The sequence below is a fragment of the Rattus norvegicus genome, chromosome 11 (assembly GCF_021556685.1).
Source record: "Rattus norvegicus strain SHRSP/BbbUtx chromosome 11, alternate assembly SHRSP_T2T, whole genome shotgun sequence".
Classification (NCBI taxonomy): domain Eukaryota; kingdom Metazoa; phylum Chordata; class Mammalia; order Rodentia; family Muridae; genus Rattus; species Rattus norvegicus.
The window spans coordinates 97,614,832-97,642,552 of NC_141544.1; the positions used below are offsets into that span (position 1 = coordinate 97,614,832).

Genomic DNA, 27,721 nt, shown 5'->3' on the forward strand with positions numbered 1-27,721 from the left:
TTGTTGGACACCCTTTAATTGCCATGCTCCAGCCTGTTTCCTAGCACTAGTCCTTATCCTGTATTATTTTAACTTTTCCTTGAGGTGGGATGATCACCAACAGCACAGCTTCCTTGATCTAAATGTTTTAGTATTAACTTTCATTCCAACTGTAACAAGTCCTGATGCATCAACCACATGTAGGCATTTAAACAATCACTTCATGTGTCCAAGTGCAAGTGTATCCCAAGGATCAAACGTGGGATTGGTGACAAATGCCTTTATCCCTGGAGCTGCCTGAATGGCCCACATGAAGTTTTATTCTCTTAGCAGTGGCTAGTGAATTGTGGGAGCAAGAGTGGGGTGCTGTTCACTCCTGCAGATTATGGCACCTTATTTATAACCACACCGAACCATGGCTTCTCTGATGGACTGACTTCCCATAGGTCCTTGCATGCCTCTCTCCCTAGTTGTACGGCTTCTCCAAAGTGGTGTGGCCTCATGTTTCAAAGCCAGGAGGATGGACTCACCAAATAGGCTCTCAACTAGGTGTCCAACCTTTTGACACTGTGACATGTTGGCATCTACAGAGTTGATACTTGAGGACTTCACAATAATGACAAGTTTGTGTCTTGACCAAGTCTGACTTTGCTCTGGGTCTCATCTGCAGCCATTTCAGCCTCTGCTAACAGCTCAGCCCCCCCTTACCCATCTCTGCCCATGGTTTCAAGGTTTCCTTGGTTACTTCTGTGATATTTGCTCTTCTATGATTTTTTCTCAAAAAATTAAGGAGTGGGTGGTAGACAGTTAAGGATTGAGATTCCATTTCATGAAAGGACACAGGTAAAAATGGTACCCCAAAAGTTGAAAACAGTACTGTGGACTTTGTATGCAGTAATCTTCAAAACCAGGTAACTGGGTCAAGTGCTGTATAGCTGGAGGCCCCACCTCCGGGTCCTAGTCAGTCTGGGAACGCTGGTAGTGTTTCTACTTAGCCACTGTGGGTTTTTGCTTTGGTCTTGTCTCAGGGACTCCTCTCCCCATTTTGTGTAGTCCTAAGAACCCACACTCATGGGTCTTGTGCTGCTCTCAAGGTCAGTCCTGATTCCAGCACCTCAGGCAGCACACATCCACTTCTTGCTTCTTTACATGCCTAAATTCCTATTAGATAGAGATGCCCCCTGGCTCTAGAAGGCAGCTTTCACTCACCATCCACATGTCTAACTAGCACCAACCAACACCCTTTAGACTTAGTCTTAAAAAAAAAAAAAAAAAAGGCAGCTCTTCTGCTCTTGCTAGGAAAGGTCAGTGCTTACCCTTAGGTGTTAGCACTGCCCTGGCTTATTGTTTATCTTATTATTATGTACTTATTATTATGTACTTATTATGTATCTGTAGACATATCTTGCTATGTAGCCCAGGCTGGCGTTGAATTCCTACCAGTTCTTTCCAAGCCTCTGTCTCCAGTATATCAATGAGCCAAAACCCTGGGCATCCTTCCTGTTTTTGGCCTGGCCCAGGGCAGCACCACAGGCTATAGTTCCAAACCATGGATATGTCACAAGTTCCATTAGTTGAGGGGAAAATCATCTCTATGCTCATGTGTCGATGGCAAGCAATCACTAAACATCCCTTAGACTGGAGGCATGCTCAGTAATGGAGTCCTTGCTCTTCTTCATGCTGGCGGCTCTGGAGTTCATCTCTAGCACTGTAAACATCAAAACTCAAAGTTAAATCCCTCCTCTCCATTCTCCCATAAATTCTCAACCTTGTGAAGAGGAAATCAGGAAAAAAAAGAGAATGAAGGGAAAGGAAGAAATATAAGAACTCCCCTAGGTACCAATGCATTTCAAAGACACCCCCGAACCCCAACAACACTTATGTGTTGAAGCCCCTTATGTGCCTGAAGCCCCATGATGGCCCACAGCAGCACCAAAGGGAGTCAAGCACATCAGTGGGCCTTGCTCATGGTCTTGGAATGAAAGAAAGCAGTTTCAGCAGTGGTCACTTTTCAGAGCCCTTCATGAATCCCCACAGAGGAATGCTACTAAAACCACTACAGGCAAGCTCATTAGTGTTTTGTTTTTTTTTTTGTAGACAGGTCTTGTTTTTCATATGGTCAAATGTTCTCTCCCTTTTCTGGAAAGACTCGGATGATCCTTGAGGTAGCCAGCTGCTGGCTTTGCAGGTGTAGAGAAGGAATTCAGTGTTTGCCTAATTAATTGGAGGTCAGTAAATCACGATAAAAGACAAGCAGACAAGTTTCTTTCACTGGCTGCCTTTTTTTTTTTTTTGGGAGACAAGGTCTCCCTACATAGCCTCAGTTAGCCTGAAGCTCCCTCTATAAAGATCAGGCTGGTCTTAATCTCACAAAGAGACTAGGCTCTGCCTCCAGAGTGCTAAGATTAAAAGTGTTTGCTGCCATGCCTTGCCTCTATTGGATGATTTGTAACTGAAAATGGACAGCCTCTTTACTTCTTCCTTCCTAGCTACTTAATATCACTGTAAGGAGAAATACATTTGAAGCAATGGTCTCCAGACTTGTTGTAGTTCCACTTTGCTCTCTTCATGCCCTGCTTTGCCCAGTCCAATGAATGGCATCAAAGGTTAGATCTAATCTCCACTCCTCAGAGAATCTTCCTTAGCATTAGCAGTGACCCCCACCTCCCTAAAACACTATCTTAAGAGGCACACCCTGGATGTTTCCTCTATCACACCGAGGTATATCAAGGAGGACTTCTACATTTGCATCCAGCTGCTGTCACCTCCCTTCCCTCTCAGTCCAGAGAGATTTGGTTCTGATTAAGTATGGCAATTGAGACGCTGGCTGGTTTAACTGTGGTTATGGGATGGAGCCCATCAGTGTTAATTGAGACAACTACCAGGCTTCAGCAATCAACATGCAAGAGAGTAATTTCCATGTCTTCGCCAGGAGCAGATGAATGTGACACGACAAGTGAACCCCATTTCCTGAGCAGTTTTTAAAGTGGGTTCTCTCCTCTCAGAAGGGCAGAAGCAGGGTCTTTAGTTAATAGGGATTTACTGACACATGCAATGACATAAAAAACTTTTAGGAAGACGTGATTGATATTCGCTTGGTACATGTTATGTGGTATGACCCGAAATGTATTTTTCTATCTTCTGCATGCATGGCAAAGGACACCAACTGCCTTTCACAGGAGACAGTCTGAGCAGAGCCAGCTACAGCTGAGAACAGAGGGAAGGTGGTCAACGTTTGGCTTTAGTGACCTAAAGCCTGTCTCTCCTTATTTAAACATTTCCCAGTATTTCTGATGGGTAAATAATCACTGTACTGCCTCCAATACTGACAAGAAACACAAGTTTGGCTAACAGTTGTCAGTTCTTGCTGTGAAAAGTCTGCCTTGGACATCTGTCCTGCACTGGAGCTACTGAAGGCTAGTGGTGGGGAGGGTGTGAGGCCGCCTTCCCTTCCCTGTACCCAGGGTCTGAAGGACCACCTGGAAGACCTGATGGAGACGACGGCCCCAGTCACCCAGAGCATCAGTCTGTGATCTTACTGTCAGCAGCACCCAGGAAAGTCAGAAGGCACTCTAGCTACATGGAGTGACTCAGCCTTCTGAGCAGCGCAGTTACCCTGGCAACACAGTGAGACAATGTCATGATTCTAAGGACTTTTTTTTTTGGTAATTCTTTTTACAAGTCAGGTGCCATAAACATTCAAATAATGAATTAAAAGGCATGTTTACAACATCAAAAGAATTAAGGTGAAATATAAACCTCTTACAATTTTTATACATATTAACCAAATCACATAAGCCACAGATAAATGTTCAAGTTTAACAATATAATGAAAAAACATTTAAATTCTTAATAAAATCTTGCTTCAACATTCATTTTTTAAACTCACCATTATCCTAAATCATCTATGCAGTTTGGGATACAATACCAAAAAGGCATCCACAGCACAAAGCGGATACAAAGCCGTGTCAGAACTGTCTGGAGTGCTCTGAAGGGTTAAATGGTACAGAAAGGCAGCAAGCGTCAGACAAGCTGGGGTAACCTAGGGACTCTGGATCCCCACTGTTGACCCAGCAGGCCAAGGTGGACACAGCATGACAAATGACAGCATTTACTCCATTCTTATATTTCTTATCTGGGTTATAGGGTGCCATATTTCAAACACTAGCACTACAATTTTTAAAGCACAAATGCTTTAAAAAAAACTTGTAAGCAAAAGAATTGCTCAGATTTTCAAAACCATCACATTTACAAAAATATTTCCCTTAAACTTGGAATTGCTCCAAAACACTGATTTACAAATATAAAAGTAGTATGAAGGCCCAAAGCATATGCATATTTGAATGTGTTACCATATTATATAAGTCACCAAAAGTTCAAACATAACTATTAATAATGTAAGTATTATCCTAAGCAGATGAAGTTTCCTCTAAGTGGTCTGAATACTATGTGGCATGCAGTGTCTACCTTTGTGATTCCTCAGATAGCTGCTGTTAATTCACAGCTTCCCAAACTAACAGTCACGCCCAGCCCAGCCATCGCTCGTACTCATAAGAGGGTGAGGGTGAGGGCAGTATGGATGCACCACACAGCAGGTTAGTATCAGCTCTGAGTGCTGCTATCAGCATGTGCTCTCTGGGATGGTTGGATAGCTTTCCTCTTCATGCCAAGTGTCTTCATGTTTTTGATTTTCTTTTATTTTTGCTCACATTTTAAGACTTGGACAAAAAGTCCACCCACCAGACAGCTTATCTATGTATATGAATAGCAGAGGCACTCAATGACACCAGACATTTTTAGAAATGTGAGAATCAAAATAACGGAGTGTTCCTATACCCGACAGCTATGAGCTGTCAGTTACAATGGCTAGAGGAAAGCCACACCACCTGTGGTACAGGCATTCGGATGCAGTGAGTGCTCTCATGCCAACCCCAGCCCCCACAGTACCAGGAAGAGTTCAGTCTTCAACAAGATGAGGCTACGGTTCCCTTACTCAGAAGACTGCAAATTAATCTCATGGGATTAAAAATATGAAGAAGAAACAAGTAGGAGAACTGTCAGGGCTTTAAAAAAAAAGACAAAAAGAAAAAGGAAAACTGACCACTACTCTATCAATGAAAGCTGAACCTCCCCTCCTTCAGTGCCAGGTAGGGTTCATGTGTGGATGTGAATAGCGGGGCTTTACACCAAGAACTGAGATCTGGTTCCTGGGATGAGCCATATGAGGTGTGAGTGTCCCCTGAATCTGGTGGCAGGTGCCATGGGGGTGGTGGTGGTGGCGGGTGCCATGGGACGCTGAACAGATACCTGCGCCCCTCCCCCCACTCCTGGGGGCAAGAAGGCCCTTTTCAGAGGGAACCAGACTCCACCTCGGTATGTTTGTTCTGACTACTTGAGACCTGGTTTTAAGAGAGGACCATGTCAGATTCATTTGCTCTTCAGGGCAGAAGGGGAGGACCTTTCTTTTGGTTTCTGAGACAGGGCCTAGAAAGTCCCAACTGTCTTGGACCTCCCTATGCAAACCAGGCTTGCTTCCAATTCAGAGACCCACCTGCCTCTGACTTCTGAATGCTGGGATTAAAGGTGCATGCCATCTTATGTAAACTGATGTGTGGGGCAGTGCATGGGGAGTGGGGTGGAGAGAAATAGAGTAAGGCCCATGAACAGTTCTGTCTGAAGCACAAGTTATAAATTGATTAGGACACACCGATCCAGAGGAAATCAACACTGCATCTTATCATCGGTGTAAAGATAAAGATGTACATTTATTTCCATGAGTTACAAGTGCATTGCACTGCTGTTCATACTAACAGGCAGTCTATAGAACCCATTTTCCATTGCTATCAAAATAAAATAAAATAAAATAAAAACCAAGAAAATAAAAGGACAGTTGAGAAATGAAAAGTTAATAATATAATTATCTTTCCTATATTATCTTCTGGGTAGCATTCTCTTCATGGAATACAACTCAGAGGTCACAACAGATTTCACTCAACCAAAGGATGTGACACTTGGACATTGGTCTCTGCACAGAGACCTTAACAGTCATGCAATAGCACAGTAAGTATTGAACAAGGCAAATTTCTCATCAGAGAGCAGTGAGGGGTTGGGAGGCACTGCACTGGGATAACACCATCAACTCCACAGCACACAGTGCAGGAACAAAATATAGGAGAGAAGGAAAGAAAAAGAGAGCTTCAACAGTTACTGCTAGCCTTTTATGACGTTAACTCAGCAGTACCAGAAACATCTCTAACTTGGCAACAGCTTCGTGAGGAGAGCTCATGAAGGCTTTATTACATACAAGTCATTACACTGCTGAAAGATGAGCTCGCGGTGCTGACATGCTGCAGGAGAAGAACTGTACACTTTCTCACTCAAAGATGCAGTGTGTTCCCTTTAACTAAATCCCCAGGCAGTGAGCATGGTTACAAAGCAGCCTTCTGTGTGGGACAGTTCAAGGCTGTATGGCGCTCCACCCTGAACATCTAGGTCAGCCTGCTCTCTACTTTTCTGGAAACTTCCACAGCTTTGTGCATGTCCATCTTGCAGCGAATGACAAGCACAGCTGTTACTTTCAATCTCTGGCTAAGGATAGTGTGTAACATTTTGGCAAGCACCACACCTCCATTACAATAGAGTAACCATAGAAACCTGAAGAATATCATTGCTGGTGCAATGCTTCCTCTCTATTTCATTTAAACAATGACCACATTCTTAAAAAGCTGGGAAAATACCACATAGTTTAAATTTGGGACTTACATGATACCCAGAAAAATGCCCCAAAGGACTCCTGCAACAGAAGCGCCTGCCCCTGCAGCCTGCACCACCATCCAGGGCCGCCCGAAAGCTCCGATCTGAGCAGACAGCTACAGCCAACAGATGGCGTGTAAGTTTGGAGCTGTCACTGACTTAAGGTGCCTTATGTCTTAGCCTTCCCTAATGTAAGGTGGGTGGGCATAACTGGAACAAGTCTGTTAAGACTTGCTCTGAGGAGGCTGACAGTTCAGTAGGTGACATGTAGGAAGGATTCAGGGCAGGGAGGAACCACTGCATCTTTCAAACCAGAAAGCAGTTACTGACTAAACAACAGTGAGCACTTGAGTGCACTGAGTGCAACTGTGCAGGGCCTGGTGCAGGAGAACTCTCTGGACTGAAGAATTCCGTGAAAGTATAAAAGCCACTACGACCAGAACTGCCCCTCGGAACGGCTCAAAGGAGTCAAGAGTGGGTAAGCTGAGACGGGCTGGAGACAGGACCAGGGTCAAGAACTGGGGGGACACCGACATCTGAACGCGTCCAGTCCTCTGAGCCCTTGTCCTGTAAAACAAAGATAAACTCAGGAGTAAGGATTGAGCCATGTGAGAACAGTAAAGGCAACAGCACAAAATGGCAAAGTAAAAATGTAACGGGATGAAAAGATTGTCAAAAGATCACTGCACTCTCACACCCACACCACAAGTGTAATGTGCAGGTCCTAAAGGCTCTGCCCTCATGCCACAGCCATCTTTTTCAGACAATTCTTAAGAGCTGAGTTGGTACTGTGTGGTGGTCTGAATGAAAATGGTCTCTGCACGCTTATAGGGAAAGGCACAATTATTAAGGTATGGAGTTGTTAGAGTAGGTGTGACCTTGTTGGAGAAAATGTGTCACTGGGGGTGGGCTTTGAGGTTTCAGAAGCAGAAGCCAGGCCCAGAGGCTCACTGTGTCTTCCTGATGCCTGCCAATCTGGATGTAGAACTCTTGGCTACCTCTCCAAAAACCATGTCTTACAGTGAGCCATTGTGCTTCCCTCCATGATGATAACGGACTAAACCTCTCAACTATAAGCCAGCACCAATCACATAAACTTTATAGGAGTCGCTGTGCAATTGGTGTCTCTTACACTCATAGACTTGCTGGCTTCCCAAGATACCCACCATTCCCACAGTCAAAACCAGAGTTTACAAAGTCTTTTCAAAGTATTGTGTCTTCTTTCTCTTCTTTGGAAGACTCCCTTTCTCAGGATGACTGGGTAGGATAGTCACCTGTGCTCATAATGGGATGTGTTGTTAACACCCAAGTTTTCTCTTACTAAGAACAACTAAGCCCTGGTGGGCAGTGAAGATAGTAGACTGGGATTCTGAAAGGTGAGAGGTTGTTGCTGATTCCCAGCGGTGGATGGTGGGAATGACCACATCTATCGTCCAGTCAGCCTCCATTTGTCTGTGTTCAGAAAAATGGTCACCTGCCTTACCTCCAGCAGCCTGCATATGGCTGGCCAACTACAGTGTCACCATGGGAAAATACAAGTCACATCTCTCCTCACTCGTATTATTTATGTTTTTACTTGGGAGATATTTTACTCCAAACCAAATCTACTCTTACCATATTTAAGCTGACAAAGTGCTCACTGCACAGTAACAGGTGAACTTACTCATTGTGTACCATCTTTGAGAAACAGAAGCACTGCTACATAAATCCTGCTGTGACCTGGGGTTTTGATAAGGAAATCTAGTTGAGTTGATACAGTGACCAAGTGCTTCAAATGCCAAGAAGATCTCTCTAGAAACTTCGCTGATTTGATATGCTGTCCCCACAAAGATCTAGTGCCGTTGCTCCAATAGGAAACAAAGCACTTTCAGGAATATGTCTTTCACCTGCCACCCAAGAGTCAGATTGGAGCCTAGGTGTTTTGTGGCCCATACCTTTAATATTAATTAGCACTCGGGAGGCAGATGCAGGTTACCTCTTTAGTTCCAGGACAGACTTTACTGCACAGAGAAATACACTGTCTTAATAAACCAAAAACCAAACGAAAGTCAAGGTAGGAAAGATGAGGCCACAGGTCCACTGTGTATATAGGGTGACAGGTACATGAGGCCCTAAAATGCTTCTATCTTCCAGGAGACCGAGGGGAGCTGAGGCTAAATTCTTACTAATGCATCTGCTTGACAAAACTCATAAATAGGCAGATGAAGAAGAAAAGACCTATTTCTATATTCACAGCTGAGCACTCAAGACATGGGTCTAGATGAAGGTACTACCAACACAATACCCTTTATTTACATTATCATTGGAAAATCCCATAAGCAACGTACAATGAAGCACCCTGACCTCTTCTGACTGCTCACTTAGGCTGCCATACTGACAGCTGGTCCTTTGAGGGAACTTCCAGTTGACCTCCCCCTCCTTCTAATGTCCCTGATCTCCTAGCACTCTCTATCCTCAGCTTGGAGCCTGTCTGAGCTCCACAGTCTAAGGTCAGGAACAACGCTCCTTGATGCTGTGTGTGGACATGTTTCCAGTTCTGTGGCAAAGACTGAGCACTTTAGATTGTTCAGTCTTGGGCTGCCTAAGCTATAAGTGCATGTGTTCGCTCTATTTAGAGGGCCTGTTATTAACAGCAAAATGAACCCCAATAAGACCTGTTAGTCAATAAATGCTTTAGTGACACCTTCTTCTGGATTAATTTATTTAAAAATTAAGAGCAATATTTATTTTATGTACATAGTTTTGCACTGTATGTGTGTGCAGTGCCTATGGAGCCTAGGGGTAGGGGGCACCCCTGGAGCTGGAGTTATAGGTGGTTGTGAGCCACCATGAGGGTGCTAAAAATTAAACTCAGGTTTCCTGGAAGGGATGCTGAGTAATCACTCTTGCACCACATTTTTATTTTAAAGGAATAAATTATAAGCCAGTATAGATGGAAATGCGCCCTTGAAGTGCATAAACTAAATAGAATGTGTTAACAGGTACACATAGGAAAAGATGGGTTGATAGAAGGAGAAAATGAGTGCAATCAAATGTTAAGGATATCTAGTGGTGGGATGAGAATCTATGTTAAAATTCTTTCAATTCTGCAGAATAGTTGATAATAATCATTAAAAGAGCACTGGGAAGAAGATAAGCTGTAAGCAGGTGTGGAATAACTGTGGGGTCTCAAGCAGTAAACTGCTGTAATCCAATTACCAACCTTAGGACTGCCTTGGCTGTTGGCTGCAGTGTCCACAGACACGACTGTCTGTCAAACGCTATCTATAGCCTCTTCTATGCTACTTCTGTAAAACTCTTTCCCTATCTGGAATGCTTTACCTCACTGCTTGTTTACATTCTAACACAAGTTTTATTCTCTCCTTTTACCACATCCTCTAAGCTCAGCCTGGTACATATAAACCCTGAGGGGTCAGTGTAGATCCTACCTCCTTGACAAACCTTTTCTTCTCAGTTTCTCTTGTCCACATTGTGTGAACCAAGATCTGAGGCTTCTGACACAGCGAGAGAGAGAGTTGTAGAATAAGATAAGTCAGGAGAGTCTCCACGACAAGCATTTGTACTATTTCTTATCAGGTGACATACACGGAGGATTCTATTATTGGGGATTGATCTGCGGTTGTGCTTTATTCAAGAGTAGGTCAAAGGTGCTGATGTACTATGAATCTACCCAAGAGCAGATGGCAAAGGACAGGAACTGCAGGATGAACAAAGCTGCCAATAAATCCCATTCATCTTCAGGAGGGCTGTGTAGTTCCTACCAATGCGGGTGGGGTGTCCTGTGGTGGGAGTAGGAAGAACACAACTCCTGAAATGATTTAAGTGGTTATGGAAAACGGTGGGGAAGAGTTACATGACTACAGACTAGACTGCCACTCTGAACACAGCTGTTTACAGGCAGCCCCCCTCTCCTTTGAAAGCAATGGAACCCGGCATCTATGCTGTACTGCACACCCTCTCCAGTCCCGACTCAGTCTTTTACAGATGGAGCTACCCTTGAAAATGTAGTTCCTTTTGGGAGTGTTCTGAACTCCTTTTTCTTTCTTCCCATGAGGTGCCTCCTCTCTCTTCTCCTGTCTTTTGCACAGTCTCCATGATTTTCCCCTTTTGTGCTCCCTGCCTTCCTTGGATATCCTAGGCTTACTTCTATCAGTGTTTGTCCTGAATGGCTTCTATATCTGTGCTTCAGTCACATTGTTTAGTGAATAAAATTCTATCCTTTGAAATCTTTATTTTTAAATGTTTTTATTAGTATATATTAATTATACACAATAATAGGTTTCACTGACATTCTCATACATGTATATAATGTATTCTGAGCATATTCACCCGTTATCTTCTTACCACTTTCCTTCTCCCATTAATTCCCCTTTCTCAAATGCAAGAGGCCTTGGATTCAATCCCTAATACCTCAACCAACCAAAAAACCAACCACACAGTCCCAAGGCCACAAAAGTTACACGATAGAATTTTTCAGTATTTAAAATGTCATATGAAGTAAAATAAAGTTTTTGGGAATAAATGTCTCAAAGCTGTTCATTCCCATGAGTTATTTTCTTACATAAAATCCCACTCCCATAACACACATGTCTGTCACAGTGTCTCAGAGCTGCTACTTCATTTCACGTCTTCATAATCTGTGAAAGATGAAGTCTAACGTCCTCATTTCACACCATGAAGCAATCAGAATGAATGCTCTATCAATCGAAGAGGGCAAACTGAATTCTTTTTCCTTCTAGAGATGTTTTATACCACCTCTCCCTTGCTAAGGGGTTAACTGTATAGTTAAAGTTCTAGATACCTGACCAATTTAAGATCTGTATCCTGGCTGGAATCGAGCAGTCTCTTCAAAAATGAGTTCTTTGAGCTTCTCCTTAGGTAAGTCGTCCAGCTCCATGTCAAACTTGAATGGTGCTTCAGCAATGGGCTTTAAGACAAAAGGAGCGTTTACCAGTCACATGCTGTCATGGTCAAGGGAGCAACTATTAATTTATAACACAACTCTGGCTTATAGTCTGACATTTATAGAATAAACCCAACGTTTTACAAACTCTGAAAGCCCTAGGACTTGGGGGCACTGTTTATGTGTGCTCTAAACAAGGGCTGTGGGTACTATCCCAACTACAACCCAGAAACAAAAACTGAGTGCACATAGCTAACTCCTTAGAGTACTCCACTGAACTTAACATACATAATTTTCAAATGTTTATTTTTAAGCCACCAAATATCTCAGATAACAGAAGTATGAAGTAGTTGTAGGTTTATATAATCAAAACACAAAACTAGCCAGGCCTGGTGGTTACTTATAATTCCCCACTACTAAGAAGACTGAGGCCAGAGGACTGTTAAATGTGAGGTCAGCCTGGGTAACTCAGGGAGACTGTGTCACACAGTAAAAGAGTTGGAAATGTAATCTCAGTTTAGAACACTTAGTTGGCATATCTGAGACCTGGATTCAATGCCTACTACCACAAAACAAGCAAGCAAACAAAGTGTTAAACTAAGTAAGATAAGTATACTTGAAATATACACATTAACAGTATGTATGAAGAAATACTATGTTGATATTGTTATCTGAGGAAACATTATAAAGCTATTAAAAATGAAGCCACAAGGAATAATACATGCTTAGAAAAATATAAAACTGGGAAGGAAATATTTTCTTCAACCTAATTTAGAGACATAAATTTTTGACAGTTTTATATATAGCCCAGTTTCATTTTGACATTTAAAATACTTCTGCCTCAGCTTCCTGGTTATTTTGATTACAGGTGCTACCTACCCACCTACCTGCCTGCCTGCCTGCCTGCCTGCCTACCTACCTACGTTATCTATCTGAGCCAGAGACTCCGTGTGCCCACCTCCGTGTGCCCTCACAGCTCTAGAGCACTAGGATTATAGCACGTATGATCATCATGTTGCCTTGTGTATTTCTTGGGACTAAGATCACAACTTCATTCATGACAACCAAGCACACAACTGAATGAACGATACCCTAGCACCATTATTTTGACTTCTTAACAAACATGTTTTACAACTAATACTCTGTGTGCATGCATGTGGGAGCACATACGCCAAAGTACAGAAGCAGGGAGGGCGGAGGACAGTCGAGGACGTCACTCTCATTCCACCACACTGGTCTTGGGAAACGAACAAACTGTCAGGCTTTGCAAGTGCATTTACGCACTGAACCATCTTGCCGGCCCCATATTTTGGTTTTTAAAAATTCCTACAACTAAAATGTTACAGGCCTAAGGTGGACAATGATACTAGCTGTCAATCAGTATATGCCTAGACCAGCAGATCTCATGTAGTACTTAATCCTCACACACAGACTCAACACTGCACTATATTTGGTCATGTCAAAAGAATTCCCACCTGCAAGAGGACTGTCCCTCGAGGACAGTCTAAGTGTACAGACTATGTAAGTACCCTATGCACAGCATATACTGCTGCAGTTTGCTGAGCATTAACAGCAGAACTTTATGAAATAAATACCCAGTACAAGGGGCTAAGAAGAACCTGAAATCTTTACGTTCCCATCAATTTCTATGTTATCAACTATATTGCAAGTATTTTGCAAGCTCCCTTAAGTGCTTGAAGGGTAGTCTTGGATGTGGAAGAGAACACCAGTTAGATAAAAGCTTCATTTTGATTTCTACAATCCTCCATTTTATTAGCTTTTAGCCAAGATGTTTTCCTTTTGCATCTAAATTTGAATACTCTCTACTTGCTTTTTCCTACTTAAGAACAGACTTTATTTTCTATTCACAGAGGTCCCCAATTAGAGAGTCCTAATGTTTTAATTCACTTTGCATTTTCCTTTGTTATCCTTGATGGAATAAAGCTCACTATGGAGCCTGCAGAGGACCCAGAGAATACAGCGGGCTTACTCTGGAGAGAACACTCTAAGAGGTGTGTGTAAACCTGTCTAAGGAGCTACCACACTGACCTCAGGTGTGATACCTACCTCATCAACTCTTACCACAAGAGCTTATGTCCTGTCTCCAGGGAACAGTACACTTGTTAAAAGCCACAAGGTCACAGTGTGAGCCACTGGCTGCCTAACTCCTCACTCTCACTTCCTCAGGGCCAGGGCACAGTTCATGTAGTTTTCTCTGCCATGGATCACTGCAATTTTCCAGCTGTGGTGGTGTAACAACTGGGTTCCACTGGCTCGTGCTTTAATACTTGGCTCCCAGTTGGTGAACTGTTTGGGAAAGATTGGACACTGTGGCCTTGCTGGAGGAAGTGTGTCACGGGAAAGGCCTTTGAGGCTGCAGGAAGGAGACTTATGTTTTGAGCTCTCGGCTTCTGCTCTCGGGCTGTGCTCGGCCTACCTGCCTCCATGCCCCTGCCATGAGCTCATGGACTCTAACCCTCTGAAATGAAATACTTCTGCTTTTGAGTTGTCCTGGTCATGGCATTTATCACAGCAACTGAAAAGTCGCTCTAAAGGCCCCTCTAAAGGCTCCCTCTTCTTACGCTTCACAGTGCTGCAGCTAATCCCCGTACATGCACTGCTCTACCTGCTGCAGTTAGCCTGCAGGAACTCTTCGGAGGCAAACACCAAGAGTCAAAGGTAGGGACTCCAAGCTGAGTTTGACAGTGCTCATCCTCAACTGGAGGAGGGGCGGGGGAAGAAGAAGAGGAGGAGGAAGAGGAGGGCATGCCATAACGATCCTTAGGAAAATCTTGACAAGGACATGACTAGGGCTTCTGTTGACCACTGAACATTCCTGACATAGCAGCCAGGAGCATAAGCTCTTACCTCATCACTTGGGTCATAATACTGCTCCAGGTACGGGTGGGCCAGAGCCTGTTCAACTTCAATCCTCTTGTGAGGGTTAAATGTCAACATTTTATCCAGTAAATCCAGAGCTACAAAGAGAAAAAAAATTTGTAGTGGTGAGAAGCAGGACTTGTAGCAAATGCTTTCCATTTTCTATTGAGCTAGCTCTCAAGACAGTGGGGCAACACTCTATGTCTCTCTTTAAAACTATATATGGATAGGGCTGCAGAGATGGTTCAGCAGTTAAGAGCACTCACTATTCTTCTAGAGGACCCCTAGGTTCAGTTCCCAGCACCCACTGTGGCAGCTCACAAATAGCCTGTAGCTCTACTTCCAGGGTGTCTGGCACCTTCACACACAAGCAAGACACCAATGCACATACACACACACACACACACACACACACTCTCTCTCTCTCTCCCCCCCTCTCCCCTGTGTGCGTGTGTGTGTGTGGTGTGTGTGGTGTGTGTGAGTCTCAGTGTGTTGGCTGTATGTTGTGCACCAGGTGAGTCGTGTCCACAGAGGACAGAAGTTGGGTCCCCAGGACTAGAGCTACAGATGGCTGTGAGTAACCAGTGTGCGTACCGACTTAGGCAGCTTTTCAGCCTTACTTGTACATCTTTTCAAACTGTGAACATGAGCACTGACAACATAGCAATCACCGATGCCAATGCTCAGAAAAGGGGAATGAATGGACAGCCAAAAGGAAGTGAAGACTGGGACCCAAACCCAGATTTGCCTACTAAACTTTGACATTTCCTATATTACTCAGTTTTGTATGCATCAAAAATAGAAAGCTGGGGGTATGGCTCAATAATGTGCTTGCTGTATTGCAAACTTGAGTTTGGATCTCCATTATTTACATAAAAAGGCTCAACAGTGGGATTACCATTCCAAGGAGGTAGAGACAAAAAAGATCCCAGAGGCTTGCTGGCCACTCATTATAGCTGAATTGGTAGCTGCAGGTCCAAGGAGACAGAAAGTGTTTTGGGGAAATGACCAACATAGATCTTTGGCCTCTACAAGCATATAAATGATGGCACCCACAGAGCAATGTATACATATATTCATAAACTATACCCACATACCCAAAGAAAGCAGATGACAACTTCCATACAAATGCACACAAATGTGCTTGCACATATCTGCACATGCATGTACACCATTAGAACTAAAAGGTTTCACTTAGGTTCATACCAAAGTCATTTTTCATCCTCAAAAATATATTTTGACCAATCCATAGCTAATTCTCACCCAAACTCTCTTTTCTCCTCTAATTAAAAACAAAAACAAAACAAACTACTGAATTCAATGTTATTGACAAGAATCTGAATGTGAGCTATCCACTGCAACATGACCAACCTCCCAGGGGCTGCACCTCTGAAGAAAACTGGCTCTCCCTAGGAGCCTTGAGCTCCCTCAGTGATCCACTCGAATACTGACTAGGTTGGTTTTGTTCAAGTGATCTTAGGGAGCAACCACATGAAAGAGTTGAGAGTATAGACCTGTCCTGGACAGAAGACCTCTCGTCCCAAGTCTGTCTCTTTTGCTCCCCTCTGACCCACCTCTCTACCTTTCATCCCTGAGCTCTGGTGGATGTCCCAGTTAGGGATGAGCTTATTCTCCACACGCTGTACTTCTTGGTATTAACCTCCATATACTGCAAAGAGAAGTTTCTTTGATAATAATCTAGGCTGGACTAACCTATGGATATAAGGACTGAGTATTCAGAAGGCAAATACTGTACCGATTTAGCAAAATGAGAGTAGTAGGTTCTTTCCTAGGATCTCTCTAGTCACTGATTCTTGGCTAGATTTACACTATACCAAGCATGAGTCTTCCTAATGATGAGGAATTAAGTGTAGCCAGATAGTCATTGGTTTACAAAATATTTGTGCTCTATACACCAATGGATTCACCCTGATGGCAGGTTGGTTTTGTAGTACACTGCTGGGCGAGACGGTTGAATGCTTTTTCCCTCCTGCAGCCTACCAGCACTATGAAGGCTGGCCATCAGAAAGAAGCTTCTAGTTTAGTATTATCTGTGAGTGAAATGTATGGTGCCTTTCATAGGCTCTGCATTTGAATATTAGATCCGTAGTTGGTGGCACTGGGGAGGATAAAGGGGTGACCTTGCTGGAGGAGGAACTGTATCACTGGAGGCAGGCTTTCAGGTGCTTAAAGACTTTCACCACTTCAAGTTCACTCTATTTCCTGTTTATAGTCTGAGATGTGAGGCCTCATTTTCCAGTTTCTGAGGTATTGCCTACTGCTAAAATTTCCTGCTACCATGGATTCTATAACTCTCTGGAATGATAAGTCAAATAAACTCTTTCTTGTGTTAGTTGCCTTGGACATGGTGTTTTATCACAGCAACAGAAACAATGTTTATATGGCCTTTCCAGCTGTCCATGTTCTCTCTATCCCACTTTTGTTTTACCTACTCACTTACCTCTCCACCATCTGTTATTCCTTTTCCCCTTTCACATTTTAAAGGATCGTTTTGTGTGTCTATGCACGCGCACCCACACCTACACAACACGGCTTCTATGTTAAACTTTAATTTTTTAGATCCTGGTTGATCTAGGTTCTGCTATTGGACATAATATAATAACAAAAAAACTAACCAATACAAGATCTTTTCTTCAAGTTAAACTCTAACAGACGCCTCAAGGTATGGAACAGACAAGACACCCTGTCTTGGGTATTCACTTTCAGATTCTCAAGCAGTACTGAAAAATCCAAGGCTTAAGTCTAAAAACTTATCCTAAATCTGGAGAACTCATAACCAGCGAAGAGAAGAACACAGCTTTTTAGACATTATGACACTAACAAGGCAAAAATTCCAAACACAGGCAATCTATTTAATAAAAAGCTTCTTCTTACAGAGATTCCTAGTTGCTTGCAGGAGCAACATCAACTTCACCCATCTGCAAACTGGTACATGCAGGCAGCACCCCACAGGGCTGTATGCAAGGTCAAGAACTCAGGCATCCTCAATCAAAGCTAGTTACACTGAACACTCACTACACGAGATATGCTGGGCAGTGGCGGTACACGCCTTTGATCCCAGCACTTGGAAGGCAGAGACAGACGGATCTCTGAGTTTACAGAGCAAGTACCAGGACAGCCAGGGCTACATAAAGGAGCCCCGCCTTGAAACCCAAAAACCAACCAAACGAAAACAACAAAAGAGATGATTCTGTTGTTTGTAGGAGGGTAGGACCTACCTTACTTCCCAATCCTCATCTCTAAGAACCCTACAATTCTTTCCTATGGATTGCCTTGAGAAATCTTTAAATTAAAGTCATTTTGGTTGGATGTGATGGCACTTGGTTACAAACCCAGCATTTGAAGGATGAGGCAGGGAGGAGTATTCTGAGTTTGAATTGGTCTGGTTTAATATAGACAAGCTTTCTCAAAAAACCAAAAAACAAACAAACATACAAACAAACAAAAAACCCCAAAAAACAAAAAACAGAAACAAAAAACTAACAGAGCATAATAAAATCCCTGCCTCAGACGAGTCATTTACCCAGTTAAGACATCAACTATGCAGCAAAAATGCCTGGGGAACTATAACCCAATTCTTCTAACAGCATTATTTGTAAGCCCATGGGATAGTTCCAGTCAGTTCAAACTAGTTGGCTTTCAATAAGGCTCTTCAAGGCAAACAGACAATTTGCAGCTAATGCAGTTCTAAGACACATCTCTTGGTTTCTTCCAGTTTACAGTCTAGTGGGTCCTTAAACAACCTAGTGAACATTTACAACAGAGTGCCCTCCTACTCTAAAATAACTAGACCTCAGGTCCCGTTACCACGCAGTTTTCTCCACTGTTCACAGGACAAAAGGCGAGAAATGGGAATCAGCTGGCAAGTGATAATACCATAAGCACAAAGCCTAACTCCTACACACCAGAGATCTGCAGCTACTACTCAGGTGAACTGTGGCCACCGTGTGTATGCTTTCTCCCACTTTATTTCCCATGAATGACTGGATATCCCAAGGAAGCTGAGATTATAGCTGACTAGGATTATGAATACCTTCACAGATTCCTACATCTTCTAGTACTTTAAAAGGTTATACATAGAACAATGGCCAGACAATTCCCATTCTTTTGCCCTATCTACCCTTGTCTTAGCCAGATCCTGGGCATGGGAACGGCTGCCACAGTTCTTCAGGTCCATCTTACCTGTTCAGTTAAATTCTCATCTTAGATCAACGGGGCAGCTCCAACCTTTTCTGGATGGGGCCAGGGAAAACAAATCTGATTTAATAAACTGCCGTAGTAACAGTGGTCCTCAAACTTTCAGATCTCAGAACGTCTTCAGTAACCTTTAAACTTTATTGGAGATGTGCTGCTTGGAGAGCTGATACAGAAGAATCAAGTTCATAGGCAACAAGGCTGCCTCAAAACATCAACCAAAAGTCTATTTTAAAAGGCAGCTAATTCAGATCACAGATCCAGTAAGTGTCTAAGTACTTTTCTTCAAGAATACTTTAGGTGCCTCATTTTGTCACACAGAATGTCAACAACTTGCACTGAATTTGGGATGACTCTTGCTATTTCATCAACAGTATGCTTCCCTGCCCCCGGCAACATTTTCAAGTTCGAAGCTGTGGCAGTGGAAGGAGCCCTAGGCTTGGTGCTGGGGCCACATAAACTCGCCTGGTCTTGCTTTCTGCATAGCCCTGGCGGTCCTCAAAGTTACAGAGATTAATCTGCCCCCACCCACTTCAAGTTCGTTGCCAACACCCAGTCAGACTTGTTACAATCACCAGTACCTCAGCACCACGAAAGCTGTGCCACGACTCCTGCCCCTGACGTCCGAGCATTTCTGCCTCCACTTTCCATGTTAAACCGACCCCTCCCACCTGCTGTTCCAATCACAGCCTTCCAGTGTGGTGTGAGTGCCGGTGTACACGTCTATGTACCAGCCAGCACTGGTGTGCAACCTTGGGTGTCAGCCCTCTCTCTTAGACTTGTTTAAAAGACAGGGTCTTCTGTTCATCTCCGTATACATCAGGTTAGCTGACCAATTTCTGGGGATTTTTTTTCCTGTCTCCACTTCCAAAGTTTAACCACAGGAAAGCGGGAATTACAGCCTCCCTGTGCTCCTGTGACTGAGTTTACATGGTTGTACAAATCTGAATTACCACAACGCAATTGTTTTTTAAAGGAAAAAAAAAAGAGATTAATTGTATTATGTGTATGTGTGTGTACCAAGGGTGGGCTTCGCACTTGTTGGGGTCGCTAAAGACACCACAGGGATGCTGAACCCAGGTGCTCTTGCACAGTGCTAAGTGTTTTTATGGGGCAAGCCATCTCTCCAGCCCTTTAATTACTCTTATAGACCATTCTCCTTATGTTTTTCTTTGTTAAATAACTAACTGCTATATTGAAGAAATATTTGTAGCTAACATTTTTTAAAAGTATATGAGTGTACATACACCTGCATGTCAGAAGAAGGCAACAGATCTCATTACAGATGGCTGTGAGCCATCATGTGGTTGCTGGAATTTGAACTCAGGACCTCTGGAAGAGTAGTCAGTGCTCTTAACCACTGAGCCACCTCTCCAGCCTAACAGGAAGTACCATTTAAAAAAAAATGTATTTGATCACTGACTCTTTTGGAATTCATTTTCACGTATGAGGAATAAGTTACACTAAATTTATTCCAAATGAAGATTCAACCATCAGCTGCAACCGTCTCTCCTCACCCTTACTGAAGAATTCTAAGCCAAGACTTTTTTAGGAAAAAAAGAAAAACACAAAAACAAAAAATAGCTGCAGGTATAACTGGCTCAAAAGATTCAGCATTAAAAAACTTTCAAAAGGGCTGGAGAGATGGCTCAGTGGTTAAGAGCACTGACTGCTCTTCCAGAGGTCCTGAGTTCAATTCCCAGCAACCACGTGGTGGCTCACAACCATCTGTAATGAATCTGACCCCCTCTTCTGGTGTGTCTGAAGACAGCTACAGTGTACTTATATATATAAAACAAATAAATTTAAAAAAACAAAACTTTCAACAAATATGTAAAAAATACTAAATTTAACTCCCTCTATTCCCAGACAGTGTTTCTCTGTGTAGCCTCGCATACAGCAGTCTAACCTAAAGCTGAGAAAGTCACCTGCCTCTGATTTCTGACTACTGCTACTATGACAAGCTCAATTTCATTCTTAAAGCTAAACAAATTAAATACTACACCCAGCCGCAATGTTGGTAGACCAAAAAGTAAAACCTAGAATTTTTGGAACAAAAGATCCAAGACAAAACTGCCCAACTTTCCTCCAAAGACCCTTAAACCATGTATGTTATGGTTGGTTTCCCACAGCCTTAACCAAATAACAGGTAAGAGTTTTGAGCCTGCTGTTTTAATAACCTGGGTTTCATTAAAGAGGGGAAGGAGGTGGGAAAAGGAGAATAACCACAGACTGTTTGGGCTTGTTATTTTGTAAAGATGAGTAGCCTTCCCTTATTTAATAGTTCCTTTATCTATAATTATCATTATTTATACTTAGAATCCCCACTGTTTCTTTCAGCTAAACAATTGAAATCTTGAGTTCCTGGATGTTATCCACTCAGTTTAGGTCATTTTTATACAAATCAGGGCTGTAGTTCTCTGCAAGTAGGTTCTTATTGTTAATTTTATGTCCAGGGTTGTAGCGGCCAGGATGGTACAGAACCAACGCTCAAATCTTTTTGTTAAATGAACAAATTCTGTGAGATATAACACAAATCTTTGCAGTTGTTCCTATTATGAGGATTGTATTTCTATCTCTTGCACTAGCTGTCGGAATACTTTGATTTAATCCACTGAGTGTGACAGATTGCGGTAGGAAACATTCTCTAACAACATCTTGCAGCTTTTGTTTGATGCCTTCTTCTGCAACGTTCTTGCCACCAGACACCTAGTCTAGTCTATCACAGAGGAGAAAGAAGTATAAGAAAGAGTACTAACAGTGAGATATGGTGAGGCTGCCTTCACCCATTCTACTGGAGGGGAGCCAGAAACCTCCCTGCCCAGTGGAACCAGCCAAATGGACTTATGAACAAATACTTGGTTGTCATTCCAAGTCCTACGTTTTAAAGTGGCTTGTTTGGCAGTTAAAAACAGTAAATACAACTCACGTGTGCTTTCACATCTATTATGAGGCTTGATAAGGATGTTTATAAGTAATCCCCATAAAAGGACACTATGTACATTCTGATATGGAAAGATCTTCAAAATACAATAATGAGAATCTTAGTTATGGGACCTTAGAATACAGATTGTTTTATATATGAGAGGATTGAGGCCTAGGGATGTTAGGTAGTATCTGGGCTGCAGAAGCACACTGCTGTCTGCACACTCTTCTACCTTCCCCAGTGCTGACACTTCCCTGGCTTTTTGTTTGTTGTTTGTTACTAGCCAATTTTCCTAGGCTTCCCTCAGACTTTTCACACAGCTCAAACTAGTTTTAAATTTGATTTGCCTACCTCAGCCTTCCAAGTTCTGGTATTATGGCCATGTATTTCATATCACTCTTGGTTTAATTCCCCTTTTTTTTGTAGCCCTGGCTGTTCTGGAACTCACTCTGTAGAGTAGATTGGTTTCAAACTCACAGAAATCTGCCTGCCTCTGCCTCATGAGTGCTGTCTGGCTAATTTCCTGGGTTTTAATGACATTAATTCTTATATGACTTTTAGGGAAATAAGCAGAAAGTCTCAAGTAATCTGATACAAACCAGATGTATTTAGGGGAGGAATGAGGGGCTGGGAATAGGTTGGCTTACATCTTAACCATCAAGTTTTCTGATGTCTAAACCCTTCTAAGAAAGCAACTCTGAAAAGCAGATAAAATGCTCAGTACATGATATACACAAGCCAATCTAAAGGCAATGTGTTGCAGCCAACAAGAAGGCTTAAGAAGTCATGGTCCATTCAGCCAAGACTGACTACCTATGTTTGATCCTGATCTTATGTGACAGAAGGAGAGAATCAATTCTTGCACGCTCTCTGACCTCTAAAAAAAAAATAAATAAAAAAATAATAGGTTCTTAAAAGGTAATGAATCGTGTGGGTCAAGTTCTAATTTTTAAAACTGAACAATTAAATAATCATGATTCTATACATATCTAACTTTGTTATAGCCACAAGATGCTAAAAGCTATTATGGAAAACTAGACCTGGTGGCATAGGAATGTGATCCCAGAAGCTGAAAATTGAGGGAAGAGGATCACTTTGAGTTTAAAGCCAACCTGGGTATACAGCAAGACTGTTATAAACAACCCCCTCCCCAAATTTTGAGATTCTTGTAATTAGGAACATTTCTTTTATACTTCTAAACATTATTTGTGATAACATATTGTACTGTATCAGAGATGAAGAGTTTCTGGAATCCTAACTCAGGTCCATATATAAATTGGATATGTAAGCTGAATGTTTCTGGGCTGAGAAGACAGTATAGTAGGTAGTGTTTGCCTGGACATCTTGAGGACTTGGTTTCAACCCTCAGAATGCACTAAAGGTCAGGAGGGTACGCAGAACCCTGGGCTTGCTGGCCAGATAGATAAGCAGTCAAAAAAAGTTGGATGATGACACCTGAGGGTTTTCTCTTGTCTTATAAGATAGTAGAGTGCAAACTCTCTTTCTCAACTGAATGTTAATGTTTAAAATATATAAAGGGGAGCAACATGTAGAAAAATGTTAAGCTCTTAGCAGGTGACTACTATAAAATCAATGGCAAGTCAGACAAATGCACTGACATGAAAAAAACCAGACAACTGACAATAACATTTAAGAAAACAATGTCAGGAAGCAAATTTCAAGTTCTAAAACTATGCCTGCAATTTAAAAACTTTTTAAGTTAAAATACTACAAGTTTTTAAAAGTGAAAAAAAAATCTTAGGTAAAAATACGTATGTACATTTTTATCCATAAAGACAGGAGGATTAGCAGTTACATCAATGAGCAGCCTTCTCCTTGGCCCATTCAGATCCCCAACATGCCCACCTCAGTCAACTGTGTGTGTGTATATGTGTGTGTGTGTGTGTGTGTGTGTGTGTGTGTGTGTGTGTGTGAGAGAGAGAGAGAGAGAGAGATTGATTTCTGACAATATCAGCACTATCTAATGAAGAGATTGATATGAAATAATCTACCAGTTTCTATGTAAGAGTGGCCTACGATCTTACCCACCAGCCATCTTTCAAGTCTAGCACATTTTAAATAAAGCATTACCCAGTAGTCACAAGTTAACTTGCGCAGTTTTCGGGCTGGAGCCTAATAACTTAGCCAACACAGTAAGCAAACCTAAAGCTAAGCTTAAGAAAAGCTGTCGTGAAGCAAGTCTTACCTTTGGAGTCAGCGTTTGGGAACAACCTGTTCCACGGCACCTTATTTTTGTGCGGGAGAGAAAGCAAATAGTTTCTAGCTTTTAAATTTATTATACAATTCAGATCTTCCTGTGATGGAGATCCAAGAATACCTATCAGACAAAACATTAGCTGTTAATTGTCAAGATTAAGGACAAATTACTACACACATCACCTATGGGACAAAAGAGATTCTGTACTTAATGTACTGAATGTACTTAATGCACTTCAAGTTTCTACAAAAGTATGTTTAATATTTTTAAAGTAGAGAAGATGTAAACAGAACAAACCAACCATGCCAATAGTGAGTCTGGTGTGACTAACGTAAATGGAAACCGTGCTCAAGCTTACCCAGGATGTGATTCAGCTGGTCAAGGTAATGCTTTCCTGGGAAGATAGGCCTGTTGGATAGCATCTCTGCCAGGATGCAGCCCACAGACCAAATATCAATGGACTTGGTATAACCCTGCAACACAAAGGGAGAAAAGACAGAGTAACAGAGTGTAGTGTCTACAACAACATGAGGAGATCTCTCTATGTAACAGCCTTGAGGCAGATGAGAGTTGAGCATCTTCTTCGAGACAATCATTGGGAAACACAGGGACACACAGAATGAAAAACAACAGATTGGCTTTCTACAGAGGTGCCATCAGGGGGTGGTGATGTACACCTTTAATCCCAGCACTCAGGAGGCAGAGGCAGAGGCAGAGGCAGGAGAAGCCGTTCTGCTCTGATGATGAATTGCATTGTGGAACTGTAGGCAGAAATAAACTTTTTCTCCACAATTTGCTCTAGGTCATGACATTTTATCATAGCAACAGAAATCCAAAAAAGACAGATGCTGAATCATTATAAATACATTATGTTTATCTCTTGAAATTATTACATTAGAACTTCTGAAATATACCTCAGTCCATTTTTAAAAGTTAGAGATTTAGAATTATTACAAACTAGAACTAGAAAAAGTACTAATGCTCATTATTTATATATCATTCAGCTAATTTTTATAAAGTTGGAAATCAACTTACATGAATAACACTATATTCCTGGAACAACTTTATCCATTTTGTAAATAAAAAAAAAAAAAAAATCCAGGCTGGACGCCCTTCTCTCCCCACCCTAGGTGATGGTTTCAACATTCATCTTTTCTATTTACTCCTTAGGTTCTTTCTTTTTAAAGGAAGTCTGTTCAAAGTCACATAGTTTATTTCAATGTAACAATAGTTCAAGATGCTTTCACAGGGAACACGAGCTAAATTTTGTGGAAAATGTTAGGTATAGTAATAAGTGAAAAGGGAAATGTAAGCAACAAGAGAAAAAAGCCAACCAGTAAATTTAGAGTGAGTTGATTTTGGAAAACCAAAGAACCAGTGACTACAGTAATGATAAGACAGGATTTTAAGTAACTGTTTCTAAATCTCTTGTAATCTACCAAAGGTAAATAAATGGATCAATGAAAACCGCAAAAATAACATATGCGAATAAACAGATAGGGAATGAGGCCTCGAGAGGGAGAAGAGCCTGTTCTAGGGCTGGGACAGGAGTGTACACAGCAGTCCGCAGCAGCCGATGCCAAGGAATAGCAGGGAACTGTCCAAGGCTGCTTGCTGGGGAGTGGTCCAAATCCTGGAGAGTGAGTGGATTGTAACTCAAGAGAATAAATAATAGGGGAAACTAAACGACAAAAGGTAGTAATAGTTATCTTTCCACTATCTTTAAAAGAGTTTGATGAAAAACAAAATTTCATAGTCAAACTAGTTCCTCTCAAACTAGGGACTAAGCTGCAGTGTTCTGGAAATGATCCAGAAACTGCACTCATCATAGCACATACAGTTTCTGCCTTTGGATATAATGAACTTAACCTCGTTTCTTTCTTTCTCTTTCTTTATTTTTTTAAAGATTTATTTATTATATATGAGCACACTGGGTTCCTATTCAGACACACCAGAAGGGGGCATCGGATCTCATTACAGATGGTTGTGAGCTACCATGTGGTTGCTGGGATTTGAACTCAGGACCTCTGGAAGAGCAGTCAGTGCTCTTAACCACTGAGCCATCTCTCCAGTCTCTTAACCTCATTTCTTGTTATCAACATTAAAGGCACACACAAAAGTGAAACCCTGAGCCAGTGCTGCATTCCTCACAAACAGCATGAATTAGATAGAGCGGGTCACATGCTGTGTGCTGAGACACTGACTATGCAGTTTGGCAGAGGACTCCTGCAGAGGGCCCAGGAGTTTATTTCCCAGCCATACTGAGCAGCACACAACAATGCCTGCAATTCCAGGGCATCCAACACTACTGGTACCTTTAGGCACCAAACATGTGCACAAACCCATATAGACACACAGTTACAACAAAACAAACAAAACAAAGAACAAAAACAAAAAAACTACCAGGAAAAAGCAAACGCATATCCAAACTGAACCTCAATGTTGTAAACAGTGCTCAATTTTGCCTACCATCTTACAATTCTAACGAAGAATGCATACTTCATTTTCCCCCCTGGCAGTTGTAAATCTATTCAATCATCTTCAATTGCTTTTTGTGACAAAGTATTAATAGCCTGGGCTGGTCTCAGGCTTGTGGTAATTCTACCTTTGCTTCCTGAGTACTGACATTATGCTTGCTTGTCCCCCTTTTTGTTTCTTTTCTTTTCTTTCTTTTTTTTTTTTTGTGGAGAGAAGGCCTCTTTATGTAGTCTGGGCCGTCCTAGAACTTGCTAAGTAGAATCACAGACTTCTGTCTGCTCCTGCCTGCATGCGAGGATTAAGGACATGCACCACCACCTATTAGCACAACTCAGGCCTTATTAGCAGAGTCTGGATGGCCTGATATACCCTTCACAACAACTCGGAGAGGAGGAGCAAGGGTTTCAGTTTGAAACATAACTACCCTATAATTTCAATGGTCCATAGTGGCTCTGTTCTCTCTGCACCCAGTAATTTTGCTGGAGAGATAGTCTTCGTTATCAGACAACCTGACCTTTGTAGAACAGCTCTGGAACATTTGCACAGAAACACACCTTACTAGAAACCCCAATAACATAAAGAACAGGTATGGACGTTGCCATGGGGGGTATTTTAGTAGTATGTATGGGGAAGGGACATAGGTGTCTACAGTTATTGTGACTGAAGATGGTGAACCCTAACCCAAAAAGTCCAGTTCTCAAACAGCTCGGTCCAGACATACAGTCTCTGGCTCTGTCCAGATATACAGGCTGAGGGCTGGAGAGGAAGGTTATAGCCATTGTTTCTTTTTCTTACCTTGGAATTCAACATAATTTCTGGAGCTCTGTACCAACGCGTGGCTACATACTCTGTCAAGAACCCTGTATGATCATGGTCTGGATCTGCAACACGGGCAAGGCCAAAGTCACAGATCTAAAGGGAAAAAAGTGGAATATTATTTAGAGAATCTAACGAGCTAATATAAAAACACCATGAAAGTTAAAAAAGGAGTATCAATAACAAGGATAACAAGCACATGATATCAGTACTATGTTAGACACTTCCTGGAAATTACAAAGTCATCATTCCTTAATCTTCAACAACCTGAGAGGAAGTGAGGACAGTGCACAGGCTGGAGTGAAGAGATAGGCTAAAGGGTCAGTTATGGGCACAGTCTGACAACTACCCTTATGTCTCATCTCCATCAACTACTGTAAGCATGGCACTCTCACTTAAGTGACTTGAGCAAAATCATCTTAGAGGGGCTAGAGAGATGACTCAGCAGTGAAAAGCATAAACTGCTCCCACAGAAGATACCAATATCCACACTGAGTGACTCATCACTGCCTATAAATTCTAAGAGAACTGACACTCTTTCTGTCTCCATGGG

The 27,721-nt window shown here is 42.2% G+C and overlaps 1 protein-coding gene across 3 annotated transcripts in view; it reads right to left on the reverse strand.

The window, feature by feature from the left end:
- Nucleotides 1–2,983: 2,983 nt before the first annotated feature.
- Nucleotides 2,984–27,721, reverse strand: part of Mapk1 (mitogen activated protein kinase 1) — a 65,236-nt gene continuing 40,498 nt past the window's right edge. Inside the window, 6 exon segments of one of the 3 annotated variants that reach the window (NM_053842.2) lie at nt 2,984–7,299; nt 11,534–11,659; nt 14,504–14,613; nt 23,863–23,994; nt 24,233–24,347; nt 27,148–27,264. In NM_053842.2, the coding sequence (NP_446294.1) occupies nt 11,543–11,659; nt 14,504–14,613; nt 23,863–23,994; nt 24,233–24,347; nt 27,148–27,264 (591 nt within the window). In that variant the 3' untranslated portion in view covers nt 2,984–7,299; nt 11,534–11,542. 3 annotated transcript variants of the gene reach the window in all.